The 20202-nt window shown below is 38.3% G+C and overlaps 1 protein-coding gene across 8 annotated transcripts in view; it reads right to left on the reverse strand.

Annotated features, from left to right (window-relative positions):
- Nucleotides 1-20202, reverse strand: part of PTPRG (protein tyrosine phosphatase receptor type G) — a 610625-nt gene that overhangs the window by 89907 nt on the left and 500516 nt on the right. For 4 of the 8 annotated variants that reach the window (XM_088134427.1, XM_088134425.1, XM_088134426.1 and 1 more), the window contains exons 9-12: nt 12424-12608; nt 8706-8814; nt 5847-5896; nt 933-1698 (exon numbers count right to left, since the gene is read on the reverse strand). In XM_088134427.1, the coding sequence (XP_087990553.1) occupies nt 933-1698; nt 5847-5896; nt 8706-8814; nt 12424-12608 (1110 nt within the window). Of the gene's footprint in view, nt 1-932; nt 1837-5846; nt 5897-8705; nt 8815-12423; nt 12609-20202 lie in introns of all 8 variants that reach the window. The other 4 variants (XM_088134422.1, XM_088134420.1, XM_088134423.1 and 1 more) reach the window with 1 other exon arrangement.

The following is a 20202-nucleotide window of genomic DNA, read 5'->3' on the forward strand; positions in this document are numbered from 1 at the left end:
GCCATCTAGTCCCCTTGACTTGCCCTTTTTTAAATCTGTGAGCATCCTTCAAAATCTCTTTTGTGGCTACTTTGATGAACAACATTTCTTCCAATTCATCTCCCAAGAATAGCTCTCTCCTATACAGTTCCTTGTTTAGATGAATGTAAAGAACACATTTATCCTGTCATCCATGAGTGTGCCTGCCTCTTCCACTGTGGTCGTCCAATAGTCTTACTGTTTGTTTGGAAGTCTTCCCTCTCTTATTCATAAGTTTTTCATTTATACTAATCCAGCTATACTTCAACATCCCCGTTTGTTACACACTCATTGGTCATTGGTCTATTTTTCCTTCTAATTTGGATTCTTCAAAGAAGTCTTCTGATTTTTTGGCAACTGTTAGGGCTCTTCTGTCCACCACTGTTCAGTCTGAACTATTATTCCTATTTTCTTAATGGCAATATGTTATCCATCATTATTCTAAAAGCTTAAGACTTGTATTTAGTAGTAACTGAAATTACTAAAATGAAGACTGCTTTGTGAAAATAATTTTTGTATCTTACAGGAATAACCCTATATTAATAACACAATAAATGCAAGAGCAAACCTGAAATGAGGAAAAGTTCAATAAGCTATACAAATAACGTATTAGAAGAAACTGAAGAAACATACCAAGCTTCAGAACTTTCTGTTCAGCAAATAAATATATGTAACCTTTATTATTTTTTTCTAATTAGTCTTTGTCTTGGTCAATTAATATATGCAATAAAAATGTATTGTTAGGAACACAGTATGGAAATTTGTTTCTGTTATAAAATATGAAACGGGTACTTATATTTTCTAAGATAAGATAACATAAAAGTATGAACCCCCAAACTGATAATAGTTGAAAAGCATTGATTTTTTTGTTGTGATAAAAAAAAAATCAAACTACTTCCACAAAAACAACTCACCTGGATGAATGGTAATAAATCTGTTATCTTTTGGTAAAGGTGTTGATGCTGTTTCTGGTCTTCTTGGAATTTCACCAGTATATTGTTCATTTATGAATAGTGTCGGCACTTGGGTGGAACTGACTGTTTTGAACTGAGTGTCTATTCCTGTAACTCCTTCTCCTCCTCCAGGAGTCCTACCTGTTGGAATAATATTTTGGCTTTGCTCATGATCAGATATAGTTTCATTCCCTCCCTCCTCCATAGTTCTGTTGGGAGCAAGAGTGGTGTTTGTAGCTTCACTATTATCTTGTATTTCAGCAGCTTCGGTCACATCACTTTTTTCTTTTTTTTCTGAATCCTTTTCTCTCTCTTCTTCATGCTCTCTTTCACCATCCTCACTTTCACTTTTTTCATCTTTCTCTCCATCCTCTGCTCCTTCATTGTCTTTTGTGAGAGTAGAATCATTGTCTGGTCCTGGAGAAGACAATGCCTCAGTGGTGGCCACCACTGGCCTGGCCGACTGTTTATTAGTAGAGGCAGAGGTTGGGAGCCGTGTTGGCCACACAGTACTAGGAAAAGAAGAAATGCCGCTACTACTAAATCCAAGGCCAGCCAGTAAGGTGCTGGTGACTACTGAAGCCACCGTGGCCTGGCTCCCACTAGAGGAAGGCCCCATCCCAGTTGCCATGGACACAAAAGAAAAGGGGAGGCCTGAGGAAGTCCAAGTAGAAGACCCAGAACTGATGGGAGCCATGTCAGCTGAAGGTGCTGGAGAAGCCGTCGGCTTGAAGAAATCACCAGGGGGAACAAGAGAAGAAAACACAGCAGAAAGAGCATCAGTAGAGGTACCTGACATGCTACCTCGGCTCTTTTTTCCTTTTGTTTTCTTTTTCTTTCCAACCACTCCATTCTGCCCATTATTCTGTTTAAATAAGACAAGTATATTTAAACAATTGTAGTTAAAGCTAGCTGGCAGCCATACAAAATTGACAAGACAAACAACACAGAAGACATAAAACAGCTTATTATGTTTGAAAGAGGCCCTTCTGCTGTCAAATTACAGATACAATTACTTTAATCTAAAAGATTAAGAGAACAATCCAAAGCATATTTACTTAAAATGAAGACCCATTACATTCACTGGGGCTGACCTCTAGGGAAATGAAGCCAGAATCACAGTCTAAATCAGTCAAAAGATTGCATTTAAGGGAGTCTACCATTAGCTCTTCTTCTATCCCAACAGCCAGTTATGAAAAACATGCTTACATCTTCCCTATAGAAATAAACGGGACCTAGGAAAACAATTTTAGATTGACTGGGAATGGCAAATATCTTTTGCCAGATCTGAGCAACTTTTAAATTACAGAATGCTGCATTATCTCCTGTATGATAGGGTGGTTTCCATTTGTGTTCCATTTTGTAAAATATGTTTATAAAGTATGCACAGAATGGATGGATGGATTCTATTTTTCTCTTTTTCCTGAGCAAATATTTTCAGTATACAGCAATTGAATAAATGGCTTCTTAAAAGGTATGCAGTTTATAATATTAATAGCTTTAGAGTTTTCTTCAGTAACATTCAAGTTGCCTTGAATCTTCATTTACTTCACTGAAATATTTTGGTGTATCGTGCTCATAGCTTCCAATTAAAGGAGAGTTAAGTTATCTATAGGAAGTTGATACAGCTCCAAAACAGGAAATGGTACTGGTATAATTACACTACCAAACTAAGATTGTGGCAGCATGTTCTCTCTATTTTTTTTTTAATTTAGTATACTGCACTTCACTAAAAAACCTTGACACTTTAAAAGAATGGCATGTAGACAGGATTAAAAAAAAATAAAAGAAAACGGGGAGGGAAAATGTTAAAATGTTAATTAATTAACTTCGTTACTGCCAATATCATTAACATGAACTGTAACAGATCTCCAAATGTATTTCACCCATAGAACTGCTCTACTATAACTCTGAAAGAAATTATTCTATATATGTTGCAGCAGTGGAACTCCAAATTGAGAATTCTCTATTGTTGTAGATGGTGTCTAGACTGGCTGGAAACCCCGACTATTGTAGCCCCATTACATTTGGGTGGTACTAGACAGGGGAAGACTGTCTTACACCATTGCCTTGCAGAGGGTTATCCATTCACTATGCTAGCATGAAATATGTACTTGGCTGTGAGTTGCATACATTTATAACATCAATACCAGCAGTTGGGATGAATTTAAATCAGAATAAACCTTAAAGTTATTTACTTCAAATTAATTTTACAAGGACTCCAGTGTCCCTAATCATGGCATCAACATTAGCTTAATGAGAAAAGATCCATCTTTTTACAATGCTTTGCCCATCTTAATTGAATTTATAAAAGAGGGGTTAAATGAGGCTATATAATCCATGTTAAGTACCTTGAAATCATGCCATCACAATTATATTTCAGAGTGGACAGCTAAATGATGACCTTGTAGGAATATCAAAAATCCAAACCACTGCTAAAGAGATGCTGAAGTTAATCTTTACACAAATTAATATGTATTTTAATGGCTAGATTTGCTCAATCTACTAGTACAGAATGGATAGCCATAAATAAATAACTTGGTAAAAGCCACACAGCAACTGGAAGAATCAATCAGATGAAGAAGGAACTTAGTCCAGAATGCTGTGAGCATGTTTTACACTTAAATGTGGTAAACTCTAAGACATACAGTACTGTGCAAAAGTCTTAGGCAGGTGTGAAAAAATGCTGTAAAGTAAGAATGCTTTCAAAAATATATATTGTAATTGTTTATGTTTATCAATTTACAAAATGCAAAGTGAGCGAACAGAAGAGAAATCCAAATCAAATCAATATTTGGTGTGACCACCTTTTGCCTTCAAAACAGCATCAATTCTTCTAGGTACACTTGCACACAGTTTTTGAAGGAACTCAGCAGATAGGTTGTTCCAAACATCTTGGAGAACTAACCACAGATCTCCTGTGGATGTAGGCTGCCTCAAATCCTTCTGTCTCTTCATGTAATCCCAGACAGACTCAATGATGTTGAGATCAGGGCTCTGTGGGGGCCAAACCATCACTTCCAGGACTCCTTGTTCTTCTTTACGCTGAAGATAGTTCTTAATGACATTGGCTGTATGTTTGGGGTCATTGTCCTGCTGCAGAATAAATTTGGGTCCAATCACACGCCTCCCTGATGGTATGGCATGATGGATAAGTATCTGCCTGTATTTATCAGCATTGAGGACACCACTGATTCTGACCAAATCTCCAACTCCATTTACAGAAATGCAGCCCCAAACTTGTAAGGAACCTCCACCATGCTTCACTCTTGCCTGCAGACACTCATTATTGTACCAGTCTCCAGTCCTTCGGTGAACAAACTGCCTCTTGCTACAGCCAAAGATTTCAAATTTTGACTCATCAGTTCAGAGCACTTTTTTCTGCACCCCAGTTCCTATGTTTTCGTGCATAGTTGAGTTGCTTAGCCTTGTTTCCATGTTGGAGGTATGGCTTTTTGGCCACAGTTCTTCCATGAAGACCACTTCTGGGCAGACTTCTCCAGACAGTAGAGGGGTGTACCTGGGTCCCACTGGTTTCTGCCAGTTCTGTGCTGATGGCACTGCTGGACACCTTCTGATGTCAAAGGGAAGCAAGCATGATGTGTCTTCCATCTGCTGCATTAATTTTCCTTGGCGACCACTGCATCTACAGTCCTCAGCGTTGCCCGTTTCTTTGTGCTTCTTCAAAAGAGCTGCAACAGCACATCTTGAAACCCCAGTCTGCTTTGAAATTTTTGCCTGGGAGAGACCTTGCTGATGCAGTATAACTACCTCGTGTCTTGTTGCTGTGCTCAGTCTTGCCATGGTGTATGACTTGTGACATGAAACCATCTTCCATAACCTCACCTTAGTAACAGAGTTTGGCTGTTCCTCGCCCAGTTTTAAGCCTCCTACACAGCTGTTTCTGTTTCAGTTAATGACTGTTTCAACGTACATATGAAATTGATGTTCATTAGCACCTGATTGGTATAACTGGTTAATCATACACGTGACTCTAATCCTACAAGATCCCTGACTTTGTGCAAGTGTACAAAGTGTGCAAGTGTAAGAACTGATGCTGGTTTGAAGCCAAAGGGTAGTCACACCAAATATTGATTTGATTTAGATTTTTCTTCTGTTCCCTCACTTTGCATTTTGTAAATTGATATACAATTACAATATATATTTTTGAAAGCATTCTTACTTTATAGCATTTTTTAACACCTGCCTAAAGCTTTTGCACAGTACTATAAATACATATGTATACACCCCACACACATTCTTCAGAGGTTCCTGTTATTGTGTTATCTTCTCTTCATGCTTAATCCTTTTCTCTCGGTAAATATAAGGAGGGACATTGAATGTATGCTTCCTTCAGTGAAGGTCAAGAAACCTCTCAATGACCTCTAGATGAGGTGCAATTCCCAACCAGGATAGGCAGTGGTAACGGGGAACTGTATCCTCAATACATCTGGAGGGCATGAGATTGGACAAGACAGAAAAAGCTCAGCATCCTTTTTGGGTTCACACAGAACTGAACAAAATTAGCCATAAAATACCCATAATGTGTTCTCTGCCTGCTAATTCAGTCCACAGAGTTACCTTAACATATTATAATGTTCTTCAGTGCAATCTTTGGCTTACAAAAAATATTTTGTAAAACATTAATGAATTCATACTCATAATGCAGTGATTCCAATATGTGTGATCTTGGTGACATAATCCTAGTCAACCAGTGTTGAAAGATTGCTCAGAACACTGAATCAAAAAATTTGGAACCTCTGAATTCCAATCAGGAGGCCACATTTTATTACAGATTTATTATGCTATGCTGCCACCTGCTGGAGAAGATGTTAAAAATGCTTTATAATCTTTTTAGTGAATCATCCCACTTACCACTCCTGTTTTTACTATTCTGGTCCCCTCAAAAATTCGAGTTGTGTTATCTGGAGGGAGGGAGAGGAAGAGAGAAGAAGAAGAAGAAGAAAAAGATTTGATTATAAAACCATAAAAGATTTGCCAAACATTTATTTAGAATCTAAGATAAAGAAATACTTTAAAAATCCCATTGAGCCTCTGTTAAATACTAGAATTACTCATACTGAAGAACAACAGTAGTACAAATACATGATTCTTAACTGATCTGTGAAGTGTTTTTTCCCCAAAAGTTTGCTTTTTCCATACTTATATTTCTAAAACTCATAAATTCACACAACTGGATTTTCATCCTCAACCAAAAAATTTTTCCTCTTAATTCTAACCTCCTATATTTCCGACAAAAGTCTTCTCTATATCCATGTTATTTCCAGAGTAGACTTTCCCAACCTCTAGATCTGTTAGGAATTTTGGAAGCTGCAGTCCCAACAGATCTAGAGGCTTGTAGGTTGGGGAAATCAGCTTTAAAATACATGGATGCCTCGCTAGTCAAATCTGAGTGCCAATTAAGTATACAAAACACGCAGTGAGACCATTTTTGATAAGCGCCATGAAAACAATTGTAATGATTTGTTACAATGCTACTTATTAAACAAAGCAGGCCATATGTCAGGATAGGAGATCCTACCCTTTGATGCTCACAATATAAATGAGTGGTTCATTACATCAAAAGGTTTCCACTGTTTCCATACAACAGTGTTGTCCAAACCTGGCCACTTTAAGATGAGTGGACTTCAACTCCCAGAATTCCCCAGCCAGCCATGCTGGCTGGGGAATTCTGGGAGTTGAAGTCCACTCATCTTAAAGTGGCCAAGTTTGGACAACACTGATATACAACTATAAACAAAAACAAAGTTACTCCCCAAGTATAACATGCTTTTTTTTTTTTTTTTAAACAAGATTAAGTAAATAAAGAAACTGGCTATTGGGCGGCAACAGAAATTACAGGTATTAGGTAACTACAATATACTGCTGGAGACCCAGATTGGCCTTCCAGGTGTTTCTGGAATTAAAATTAAGCAATTGATCTTGACCAAAAAAAGGCTTTACTTCGGATCTTCACTGCAAGCAGACTTGTTGCCCATGGCTGCAGTATCATACACACCATGAAGTCAACAAGTTATCCTTCCTGATTTAAATACTTTATTTCTCAATAAAACGAGTTATGCCATACATAGATTACTACCAGTCCCATTAAAAATGGGGCTGAAGAATCCCTTGCAGTGCATTTTAAACATGGCAGGAAGTCTAATGAAAAGAAGAAGAATTAATTGATTAAATTTTGTACCAAAGGAATCTTTTGTTCCCTTGCAAGCTAGCAGTTCCCGTTTTTCAGCATGACAGGCCCATTTATTTCAAACCTATTACACTACTTAGATAGACTTGGTATGTGACAAAAATCCATCAAGCAATTCATGTCCTCTGTAACAGAATAGTTGGAGCATCGATTCTGCAGTCTCCTTTGCTCAGTAATACATGAAGAAATCAGGAAATCAGAATGTATTTATTTGCTACACCCACCTTTCCTCTATGAGTTTCCTTGCCATTACATTTGTATGATAACTTTGCAAGGTGAGTTGGCCTGAGAGATAAGGACTGGCCCCAAAGTCACCCAGCGTGCTTTCTACTTGTGGGAATTTGAACCTTGTTCCTTTTGGGCCCAGGAGGAGAGCCTTCTCTGCTGTTGCCCCCGCCCTTTGGAATATTCTCCCCCCAGAGGTGCGGCGGGCCCCTACCCTACCGGCTTTCCGGAAAGGACTAAAGACCTGGCTATGCCAGCTTGTGTGGGGCAACAAGAATATTAATAAATCCTGGGGGTGGCTGGCGCCCTAATGACACTCTCTGAGCAACTTGCCAATTAATATCAATTCTCCGACTATATTTATTTATTATTTATTCAGGACTATTTTATATTGTATTTTTAATTGATTTTAGCTTCTCTGTAAACCGCCCAGAGTCGCTTGTTAATGAGTTGGGCGGTGACAAATTTGATAGATAGATAGATAAATAAATAAATAAATAAATAAATAAATAGATAGATAGAAACTGCTGGCCAGGATCCAAAAATCTCCATGTACACCAAGGTATTTCAATATATACAATGCCATATTCTCTGATTTCTGCTTTTCAACTTCACACATTTAAGAAAATCCTGGCTTCCCGGAGCACCTTTTCAAGATGGTTACACACACCTCTATACCTCTACTGGGAAATCAGAAGCTTGCTGCTTCCTGGATCTGACACTATGCTTGTTAGAATTTACGTAGCATCTACTATCTCTTGAGTCCTCAATGACAGCTATAAAAAGGCTAATGTAACTAAAGGTATTTCACTTAATGGAAGTGCTGCAGTTAAGCAAGAGGATACACTGGATGCAAATACAGCTTAGGGAAAGCGTAGGAAGGAATTCCTCCCTATTGAGAAGATCCTCAAGCATACAGATAATTTCATGTAAAAATACATCTTTCCCCAGGCCACCGAACCATGGGAAGCAGTGGCTGCCAATGCACATTGTCTCCAAGCTCTCGGTATACACAGGCAGCCAACAACGATGATCACCGCTCCCTTCTGTTTCACTAGCAATGGGGCCCCAAGCTTAGAAGGAAATTCAGTGTCTTGGGAACTCATCATACTATGAATTAAATAAGCAAAGTTTCCTCCTTTAAGCTACGTTTCTACTTCCCTTAGGTGAATACAAGCACAGTTGGAGGTAAGCACAGTTCCTAAACCCTACAGTTGCTGGCGAACTTATTTTTTCCCTATAAACTTTTGTTGGTTGAGAGAAGGTTACAGAGGTACAGGAAATTCAGATGGTGTTACCTTGAAAGAGCATTGTCTGGCTAAAATCACTGCGCATGTCATTTCGGCAAACTGCTTGAACTCTGAACAGATAAAGGATGTCAGGTGAGACATGGCTAATGATGGCTTTCTGTTTAAAAAAAATAGATGTTATTCAGTTTTATCCCTCCCAACAGGATGCTGAATGATCAGTCTGTAAAACATAAAGAATACTTAGAATACATTTTATGGGAATGGCAAGTTTATCTGAACAGAGGAAAAACTAGGCAGTAAAGGAATAGCGCCAAAGGATATAAAAGATCTATGCAATGCAACACTTTGGGCAGGAAGACATGTTACCCTTTCTGCAAAATAAGCAATAAACCCTGAATGAAATTGGAGATAAAATGATTTGAATAGTGATTCAAGCCAAGATAGCCAGATTTCATTATATTACAAGGGCATCTGCTGATGAAGGATGAAGCAGTAGCAAATGGCCATTCCCATCTAAATTCCTACATCAGGAATTTTAATACCAACCAGATCATTACTGGAATATATTAGAGATATGCAGTATTTAGTTGCTAGCAGTATCTGAAGGTGGCAAAAGTACCATGGATCTGGGATGGGCAGCCTCAGTGTGCTTATAGGCACTTTCTTGAAGGATTCATACTTCCTCTTGGATATGCACAGTAACTTCACATGCTCAGGAACATATGCATTTGAAATCAGGAGGCATTACAGAGATGGTGACAGGGTGCAACCTCCCTGTCGCTCCTTTCTTCATGCCTGCTGAACTCAAGCTGGTCTTTTCCTGTTGATACCATGCAAACCTAAGAAAAGATATGGCTCCTTTAAAGAGCAGCTGATTGGTACAGGGAGGATGCCTACTTCAGATCCAAAACACCTTGCTTACTTTAGATGTGAATACTGCACATCTGTAGGAGACAGGTATAGTGGCATCAAATTCCAAATTTCTCTTCCCCACCAGAAGTTGCTGAACTACAATTCTTAGCAGTCTTAGCCAGCATTATCTAAGGTGAGTGATGGAGTTCTAATTCAGTAGCAGCTGGAAGGCCACCAGTCTATTTCCTTGCAGAATGCTACAGGGACCAAAGTGCATTTACGAATGTTTGAAGAAACGCAACTGATACTGCTCTTTGAAAAATGGCTGTATGGAGGATTGATCTGGATTCTCTGCCATGAAAACTGATTAGATTTATATTCTAATTTAGATTTCACTGAGAAGCTCAAGATGGCATACATGATGCTCCCTCCTATTTTGTTCTCGTAACGACATTAACACTGTGAGGTAGGTTATGCTGAGAGTAACTGGACCAAAGCCACCAGTAGGTTTCCATGGTTGATGGACTGGAGCCTGGGTCTCCTTGCTTCTAGTCTAACATTTTAACCACTATACCACACTGGCTCTATTTAACATTTGATATAAAGCATCAGTATACCTTTCTAACATAGTTTGCCTCTGTGATTCAAAAGCTAGTACAAGAAAAGTCTCAATAGGTGCAGAATTTCAAACTGATGTCAAGTATTTGTAACCCTTCTCTGGGTTGTCAGCTGGAAACAGCCAAGAGATTATTCTAGCTGGTCCCTTAGCCATCCATAACAAGTCACAATTCAATTCATTTATTGTTTTGACCATAGGTTGTAACAAATTAACAAGTCACAAAGACACCAAAATGTTTACACATACATCATGATATCATCTCACAAATGATGTAGTTATGTACTTGGGTTTTGACATCTGTCACACACATGTTCAGCTGTGTCATTTGTGTAATGATGTCACAATGATGACATGACACACCATCATCCCCTTCCTCTTTGCTAAAGCTCAGCGTTTTATAGGCTTTCTTTGGACCTTACACTGTCAGAAGGCAGAACTGGACTATTTGCAAAAGAACTGAGGGTGCTTTTACAAGATCCTCAAATTCATATGCCAAAAAAAAAATTGCTGGCCACAAGAAACAATTATTTAGTATCTGTGGGAAAAAAAGCTCTAATATATAGATCACAAAAGAGCTGTCCTTTGGATCTTAAGTTCTCTGAATGGTATCATTCAGCAAAAATGCCTCAGCATGGATTTAAGATGTGTATTTTAGATAATGTGCTTAAATGTACATTACCATGAGAAGCACAAGCTTTGTGAGAAAATGCATGTTTAAATGCAAGGTTTGTGAGGGTTAAAAGATACTGAAATCAATGAAGAAATGGGATGACATATGCTAGAATGAACGCACGCTAGATCAGAAATGAGCCTGATCTGTCCACTCAGCTTGGGAGACTGGTCTTCCCACTCTCTTTTGGCCTGACTGGCCACAAAGGGTGTGAATACCTGCATCCTACTTCCCATTTTCTTTCCATGACACTGTGAGACTAATCCTTAGGGAAGAATGTACAGGAGATGCAGGAAAGGAAATATGCATGGCATAACAGCTGAAACACCCAGTTAAAATAAAAACTTCCATTTGGGTCGGCCACAGATTGAAGCTGGATGGAAAACCTGGCTTCTGAATGCCAGTTAGCATAGCATTCATAACAGTTAAGCAATCAATCCTGAAGGAACCCAATGAATTGATAATGGGCCACTGATACTCCTTGGAGAATGTTCCTGCATTTGTGACTAAATATTTCTCATGATTAATGTTCTCTGTTCTTATTACTAATTAAAAGGAAAAAGAAGCATCTCTCTTAGGAGGGAGAAAGGATGACAAGTTTAAGATTATAATGAAGCCCTAACCTTGGACTCCTTCTGGAAGATTGCTTTCTGATTTCATGAAGCACTAGGCTCCCCAATATGACCCAGATAACAACTTCTAGTGGGGGGAAATTGAAAGCATAAGTGGATATTAAGTATAAAAGAGCTTCAATCTAAGGAATAAGACATATTATTCTATAACTCATTAAATGGCACCCAAGGAGGTGTATTTGCAAAGGAGAAAAGATAACTGTCATTAGGAATTTAACTCGCTGTGGCTGCATTTTTATGTGCATATACAATTACTGATTACATTATTCCAGAGACTTGCTTTGATTAACAATAAACTGAGCCCTTACAAAATGGAATGTGTCACTTTCCTTCTCTACACATGGAATTTTAAAGGCTTGTATAGTTGTTGCTTGTCTCTGGATTGATATTCCAAATTACATGCAGACTTCCATGAATTGCACTTATGTTTCTTGTTAAATCTTAGCTGGTTCTTCATTACATAGTCAGGTATGCTCTGAAGGCTAAGAATATGCTTCCTGTAAAGCCATTCCTTCAGGTCCTAGACACAGATGACTCTGAAGACTAAACCCTGTAAATAAGGATGTGAACATGAACAGGCCCAGGGAATTGCCAATATTTTGTAAGAACTATTAGCTTCCCTTTACGGAAATCTTCTCATAGGCATTCAAGATAAAGTGTAGGAAGCAAACATAAACCCTACTACAACCATCTAAACTGGATTCCTAATGGGCAAGTTCTTGTTGTAATACAAGAGGAAGAACTTCCTTGAACATTCCTTCTATACTCTATACTCTGCACTCTATACCATTCACAGAAAGAGTGAGATTTAGGTGGCTTCCTGTTATGAAATGGTGTTCAGATCTCAGTGCCATCCATGTTGTTCATGGAATTCAGTGCAAATCTGAAAATTAGTTTAAGCCCCTAGACATTTCATATCCAGGATTTCAACTGAAGACAGAGAAAGTGAGGTTATCTTAACACTAATGGCAACGTCTGATGCTGTAGCTTTACCAAGTCCTTGTCACTGTCCTTAGTGAACGTCTTCTCCTTTTCGTCTTCATTTTTAGTCCAGCTGTAGGAAATCATATAGTTCATAATGGGTGGATGATAGATAATCTCTGGTTGATTCCAGGTCACCAACAAGGCTGTTCTGTTAACGAGTTTCACTTTCATATTGACAGGAGGGGTACTGCAAACTAGACAAAAGGAGAAAAAGAAACATGATGTGCTGGTAGGATATGGTATGAGACCAAAGTCACCGGAGAATTGTATAAAAAATAATTTTGCAGTCAGACTTGATCTTGAGTTGAACCCAGCCAAGTATGTACATACATGCCCTTATTGTGACATAATGACTATATAAGCCTGTAAACATGTTTGCAAAGTATCTAAGAAGAAACCAGAAGTTCAGTCATATAGTTTCTGTGGTGCCTGTAATCTCATTTGCCCCAGGAACTACTACAGAGGAATTTGAAGAGACCTGCTTAAAGCAAGTTTCTCTCACTACATTTTTATTTTTGAAGTTTTCATTTTATGTAGCAGCAAGGGAAAGTATCATTAATACAGATCTAGTGAGCCAGGTGTAAATAAAATAACCAGGATCACTGAGATGGCATCATAGCCTTATATTCTTTTAACAAAATGCATTCATTATCAATCCTGCAATGTTTGTTAACAAAAGTACTATGAATAATACTTCTTGAGTATGTTTTCAGGATAAAACACTCATTTTAACCTCTTAAATTTGGATATCAGTGGGTTGGGCAAGAAATTCAGATGCATGTTTCCTTTTCTCAGGTTTAACAGCAAACTGCCTAACAACTGAATCTGAAATGTACACATTGCTCATTTGCTCTGGATCCTAAAAATTGTAACTGAAAAATGATTGTACATGCATCTAACCTGCAGCATCCCACACATATGGGTCCCTGTGTGCAGTTTTGAAGCTAATCTACCACTTGAATTACTACAGAAGAAATACCGTGACAGCTTTTTCCAAACTGGGACTGTAATTTCCCAGAATTCCTTTGGTGCTGTTGGTAGGGTATTCTGGTAGTTGCAGTTCAACACATCTGGAGCAACATCAAATTGTAGAAGATTATCTTATACATGATTATAAATGTGAGAGTATTTAAATCATCATACAGGATTTTCAGCTGAAGAAGAAATCACAGCAGCCACAGCAAATTATTTCTAATGGTAAGGAATGGCCAGAATAGAGATCATAACTGAACAATGATAAATTTATGAGGAAAACCCAAGTGTAAACATATGCCAGTTCTAATGGGAAGGCAGGTACAATGAATGCCATGTTTGTGAAACTAACTGCTGAATCTCTGAATCATAGAGGCTGAATCTTTTCCCCCACTCTTAAGTGACAGGAGTAAAAGTATCTTAATATGAACGCTAGATGGCACTAAGAGGCTATTGATAAAAATCATATGATTCCCCCCCCCCCTTGAAATACAGTTATTTTAAGATAGGAATCCATGATTCATGGACATAATAGCAGGACAGGTTTTCAGATACTCTTGAAAAATTCTAAGGTCAAGGTCCCTCGGAATATCAGATAATGGAGTGTATTCAATGCTCCCCTTGACCATGGTCAATAGCGTACACTGACATTTCTACCATTCAGTGCCCTTCTCCAGCACTGCTGCAGTGATCCTTAGGTTGGCCACCAGGATTCATATCACTCATATTGCAGCTACATCATGGGCTAGCGCAGAGGGAGAAGTGGCCATAGTAGTGGCTATAGTTCACCTTCGAGGCTCGTGAAACATTTTTCTTTGAAAAGCTCAAGACCCTTGGGAAAATCAGTTGGGGATTTGGGTTGATTTGGGTGGAGTGGTCTCAAAGTAAGTGTAGCATTGCCCTGCACTTCCCTGTCTCCCCCTTCTCTGTATGTTCTTCGCTACACCTTCTATATTATTTGTATACGTACATCTGAAGAGATGGATGTCCATGAAATCGGGCTGAGAGCCACAAGTTCCTTACATGAATTTAGGAAGAAGAGCATGGAAAGCTTTATGAAAGAACTGAACGAAGCATTTTAATCACACAGAGGTTATGTGCTGACAATCTATAGAACAGGGGAGAGACTGCGAACCCAAGATAATGGTGAGGAGATTGTGACCTTACAGCATCCGCCAGCTTGTTAAACCATCACTGCCCATTGTATCTTCATATCACATTTGATAGCTGTTAATGTACATATTAGAATTAGGAAGTTTCATTATCCTTTCCTCCCTTGCAAACAACAGAAACTTCTAAAAAATGAGGGGGCTGGTGAAAGAGTCTGAAAGATAAAGTCAGGAGGGCTAAATCTCTTCATAGTATCTGTACCTTATTTAAAACCCCAATTTTTGAAACTCATCTGGAATGTATTATACAATGCCAGAATGGGTCAACCAAATCCAGGAAGAGGCCAGCATGCCTTTTTAGTAGTAGCCAGGAAGCTGTAGAAGTTACGAAGGCTTCCTTCAGGAAATGGGAAGCCTGTCTTAATGAGGAGAATATAACAGAATAAAGCAGAAGCCCTGGCAGAAACATCGTGCAGATGATAATAAGATATGTAGGGAAAAAAAACCTAAGGCAAAAAACATTAAGGAAAACAGAGTTTTTAAACATATATTCAAAGCAAAACAAAAAAAACCCACCCAAAAAATAAAATAGCCATAGAGGTGGTTGGGCCATTAGACAACAAAGAATGAAAGGGATGTGAAAAGAAGACATGGAGGCTACAGAGAATGATATTTGTTTTGCATCTGCCTTTATTGCAGGAGATAAGAACAGATACCCAACCCTGTCTTGGAATCATAACTTCTAAAGCTGATTGAAGTACAAGGAGAAGATGTTCTAGGCCATGTTGAAACATTACACAATAAAAAACCCAGCAGCTCCTGATGGCACCCATCTAAGAGTTCTTCAAGAACTCAGAAATGAAATTGCATGCTAGCTAGCAAATATAGATAACTCATGCTTCAAATCAGATATAGTGCCAGAGGACTGGAAGGGAACCAAAATGACAATGATTTTTAAAAAGGAACTGGGAAGATCTGGTAAATTATAGAGCAGTCAACATTATTTGTGCTTGGAACAAATTGGTAGAAATATTAATCAAAGAAAAAAAGTAGCTACACATATACAGGAAGAAGCCTTGTGAAGGAAACCGTGGATGCATTCTGCAAGGTTAACTCCACTTTATTGACTTTTTGGAGTTTTTTTTTAAAGTATCATTGGGCATGTGGGTAGAGGTCTCCTTCTGACATTGTATACTTGGGCTTTTAAAATGCACTTGACAAAAATTCAATATATAACAGGATCACAGGAAATAATGAGATAACAGAAACTTTCTTTTTACAGTCTAGTAATCAGTTAAAAAAACAAAAACAAAAAATAAGAATAGATGGGCAATTTTCTCAGAGAAAGGACGGAAGCAAGAATTGGAGTTTCTCAAGGATCTGTGTTCATAAATGATCATGATTTAGAGACAAACAGTGAGCTGGCTAAGTATGCAGATGATAACATAATATTCAGGGTGGTGAAAAATCAAATGTGAATGTGAAGAGTTCCAGAAGGACCTCTTGAATTGGATGAATATTCATGTAAATGGCATACACAGTTCAATTTAAGTAAGTGTAAAGTGATGTTCATTGCGGGAAAATATCTTAATTTCACATATATACATGCGGACTGAGCTACTGTATGTATAATCATTCAGGAAAAAGCTTGGTGTAATAGTAGATAACTTATTGAAGTTGTAGGATCTGTGTGTGATGACTGTGAAGACAAGCAAAGGGATTGAAAAGAGAACTGCCAACACTGTAATGCCTTTATATAAAACTATGGTACATCTGTATCTGGGATACGGTGAACACATTTGAAAAAGGAAAAAATAGAAAAAGTGACAATGAAGGAACCAAAAGGAACAGGGGGCTTAAACATCTGCAGAAGAAGCTATCTGAACATCTGGGACCCTTTCTCATAGACATAAGACAACTGAAGGAAATTATGATCAAGGTGAATGAATCATGCATGGTATGGAGCAAGTGGTCAGTGACAAGCGTTTCCTCCCCTCAAAAACAACAACTGGACTAATAGCCATCCAATGAAGCTTATTGGAAGGAGATTTAGAACAGACAAAAGAAAGGACTTCTTCCTACAGCACATAATTAACTATTGGAATTCATTACCATATGGTAGGATGATGGCTATTAACTTGGACAGGTGTAAAAGCAGATTGGATAAATTCATGGAAGAAGGGTCTATTGACAACTATTTGACTTGAAGGCTTGATGTTAGCTCTGGTTTGAGGGAAGACTATCTCCAAATATCAACTGCATGGCAACAATGATAGGAGAGGAATATCTCTAATTTCTGCTTGGAAACATCCACAAGCATTTAGTTGGCCACTGGAAGAAACAAAATGTTCAACTAGGCTGGGGTTGGCCTGATCAAACAGGGCTATTCTTATTTTCTTTTTTTTCTCTGCACTCTTTTTATTCTGGTTCAGTGTTAAAGTTAACTAACTCTGGAAATTTTTTGAGACTTCAATTTAACCAAAATCCAGACATTTTTTGAGACTTCAATTTAACAATTCTTGATTAAACTGGGATTCTAAATGCAAACTAGAAAATAACTTGCAGATTCAACCTTATTATCTGTATTGGATCCCTTATTCCCCACTCAGTGATTGGCTAAAATTATGTCTCTACCTGCTCCCGATGTTACAGTTAAGTTGTTGTGAACGCTATCAATTTTAGTGACAGGCCTGCAAGTAACACAAGCATTTAAAAATATTTATGGATAACAAATATTTTCATACTAAATAATTACAATAATCATTCACAATGAAAGTTTCACCACCAACTGTTATAACTACATCATTCTTTTTCTAATTTAATTTTCAGAATAAAAACCATTAGTAATTTATATTTTTGCTCAATGCTCAGAAGGCATGAAGTTAGAGACAGGCACTCTGGGGTCATCTGTAGCAGTAGTGGTTACGTTTATAACCTCCATTCTGTTTTTTTTTTTTTTAAGAGCTACAGTATGAGAACCATCAACTTTTAGAATAAAAAACCGTACAATCTTATCTAATATGTGGGCTGGACAATATAACAATGACATGAATACAAATCTGGCTCAAAAATCTCATTCAAAGTGTGTTCATCAATGGTTCCTCATCAAACTGGGAGAGGTGAGGTGCTGCAGAGTTTGGTCCTGGACCCTACTCTCCTTTAGTACTTCTATTATGACTTGGATGAAGAGATGAAGGAACTGCTTTTCAAACAGTGAAATGAAATGTAACTGATGCCAATCAGCCATTCCTTCAGCCACAGGTGTCATTTTCTAGGACCTCATATCAGCTGCACAGGGCAGCCACATGATCCCTGGAAGAGATACAGCAGATGTACCTTTTCTCTTCCAAATGCAAAGGGTTGCATAGCCCTATCATCAGATTTGTTGATAACACAAAATTTGACAAAGGTACCTAATAACCTAGAAGACAGAAATACAATTCTAACAGGTTAGCAGAATGGACTATTGGTGACAGAATGAAAATGAAGAGAGAAAAATACAAAGTTCTTCATTCAGGAAACAAAAATCAAATGCATCTATATTATATCCAGAAATACCTGGCTTAAGAAAGAGATACTGAAATACTCTTTGACGGCAGAAGTTTGTGAGTCAGCAGTGTGATATGGCTGGTAAACAGGCACGTGCAATTTTAGATGGCATCAACAGAAGTATGGTTCCAAACAATAACAAAAGGTAACATCTTCATATCAAGCTTGACCTCTGGTGACTTCATTACCCATCCGTGTAGTTTTTTTGGCAGCAGTACATAAATGATTTGCAATTGTCTTCTTCTGGGATATTTTTTGACTCTAACCTAGCCTACGCCCTGATATTCCCTTGATGCCAAGCCTCTGGACAAACTTGGCAGAGACCTCCCAGACACTTGACAGAGCACAGCTAGAATCCTTGTTACATACTAGGATGAATCTACTTTAATCAATATGAAGTGGAGACACTTTTCATACCTGCAGCAATTTAATTACAGAGCTGCTTTTTCTTGCCTTTCCTATACCTTAAAGGATATTTAACCTTGTGCTCCTCAGCCTTGAGCTAGCCAACTTTTGGTTGTTAAAACAACCAACATGATTTCCCTGAGAAACTCTACTGTAGATCCCACTATAACACCTACAACATCTTCCTCTTCATCCTCTAAATTCTCCCCTTGTGCATATCTGGAAGGACCAGGAACCAACTTGGAACCAGAAACCAGATTCAGAATGGGAGGAATGAGAGATGCTTCCTCCCACCTCTATTTCCATAGCAACTAGTCCCTCTTATTCTGGTATGGATAAAAGATCTGGCCAAGTACCATGCTGAAAGTTAACATACAGCAAAAGTGTTATTGCAAGGTGGCATTTGTCTTCCCGGTTTTCCCATCCAACTGTGGATGATGGGCACAGGACGGGTAACTTCCAATAGACAAAATAAGGTCTTCCAGAAATGTGTTGTGAACCTACCCGACTGATGTCGAGTAAGCTTGTGAGAAGACTGTAATTGCTCTAGGTTCCTGTGATTTGTTCTAACTTCTACACCACAGTGTAGTGAGGTATTTCTAGAAAACGGCTCCAGGTCTGACAAGTCTTTTCAATGGCTAAAAGTTCCTTGTTAAAACTATCATAACTTTGTTCAGCTGGTAATAGCTATTGAAAAAAAAAAATACAGCTGGTAATAGCTATTGAAAAAAAAAAAATACACAGGGGAGGAAGTTGCCTGGAAACTCAGAGCAGATTGTTGAAGTACAGCTCCCAAGGCGAAATCAGCCTGAATATCACAGAGGTGAACCAGATTGAGGAGATGGATGATGGGCTGAGAAGTGAATATCTGTTTGTGTTAATGCAGGACTCACTGGGCTTTGGAATCCCACTGAAAGAGACACCCTTCTTGACAAGCTGAGTCAGTGACATGGAGAGAGTCAGTGACATAAACAAATCAGAAATGAATTTATAGTAAACACGGGCAAATCCCAGGGAAGCTATACATCTCTGATAGTGCAGGAGTTCCCAAGACAAAATAGACTGTACTTTCACCAAATCTACCTGAACTCCTTCAGAAGAAATATAATATCCCAAATAATATCCTAGACAGATAGATTAAAGTCACATTTCTCCAGCATAATACAGAAGCTTTTAATGAGGAGTTGTGAACAACGTGATCATTATGGAAGGCAAGATCCTCAGAATGCATACACAAATCCTCCAAACAGACTATCAAGAACTTGCCCAGGAAATAATGGAAAATATTAGTCATAAATCTCTCAAAGATTGATGGACTGTTTGCAAATCTGAAGGCCAATGCTATATATTCAAACTTCCTATAGTGACAGGCAATTTCTGTTGGGTATCCATGCCTCTCTTTCATATGAATGACATTGTAAGCTCTCCTAAGTCCAACTTGGTGAAGATACAACATTCTAATATTTCCAATATCATGTTCTTCAGAGAGTTCAAGATCTGGTAATCATGGAGTGTACTCAGGGAACAATTCTTCTTGAGAAAAAAGGTGGGAGCATTGGCAATGGATGAAGAAGTAAGTGTGTGTGTGTGTGTGTGTGTGTGTATACGCATGCACACACACATTTATTTATTTATTTAGTAGACTTACCCCCACCCATCTCCCTGCAATGGGGGACTGTGGGCGGTTTACATCAAGTTAAAACAAATAAATACATAACTAAAATTTATAAAAACACATGTACACAGATGGAAG

The sequence above is a fragment of the Python bivittatus genome, unplaced genomic scaffold, assembly GCF_059951505.1.
Source record: "Python bivittatus isolate LINGU-HERP-01145 unplaced genomic scaffold, Pbiv_v1 ctg000080_np1212, whole genome shotgun sequence".
In the NCBI taxonomy this organism is placed as follows: Eukaryota; Metazoa; Chordata; class Lepidosauria; order Squamata; family Pythonidae; genus Python; species Python bivittatus.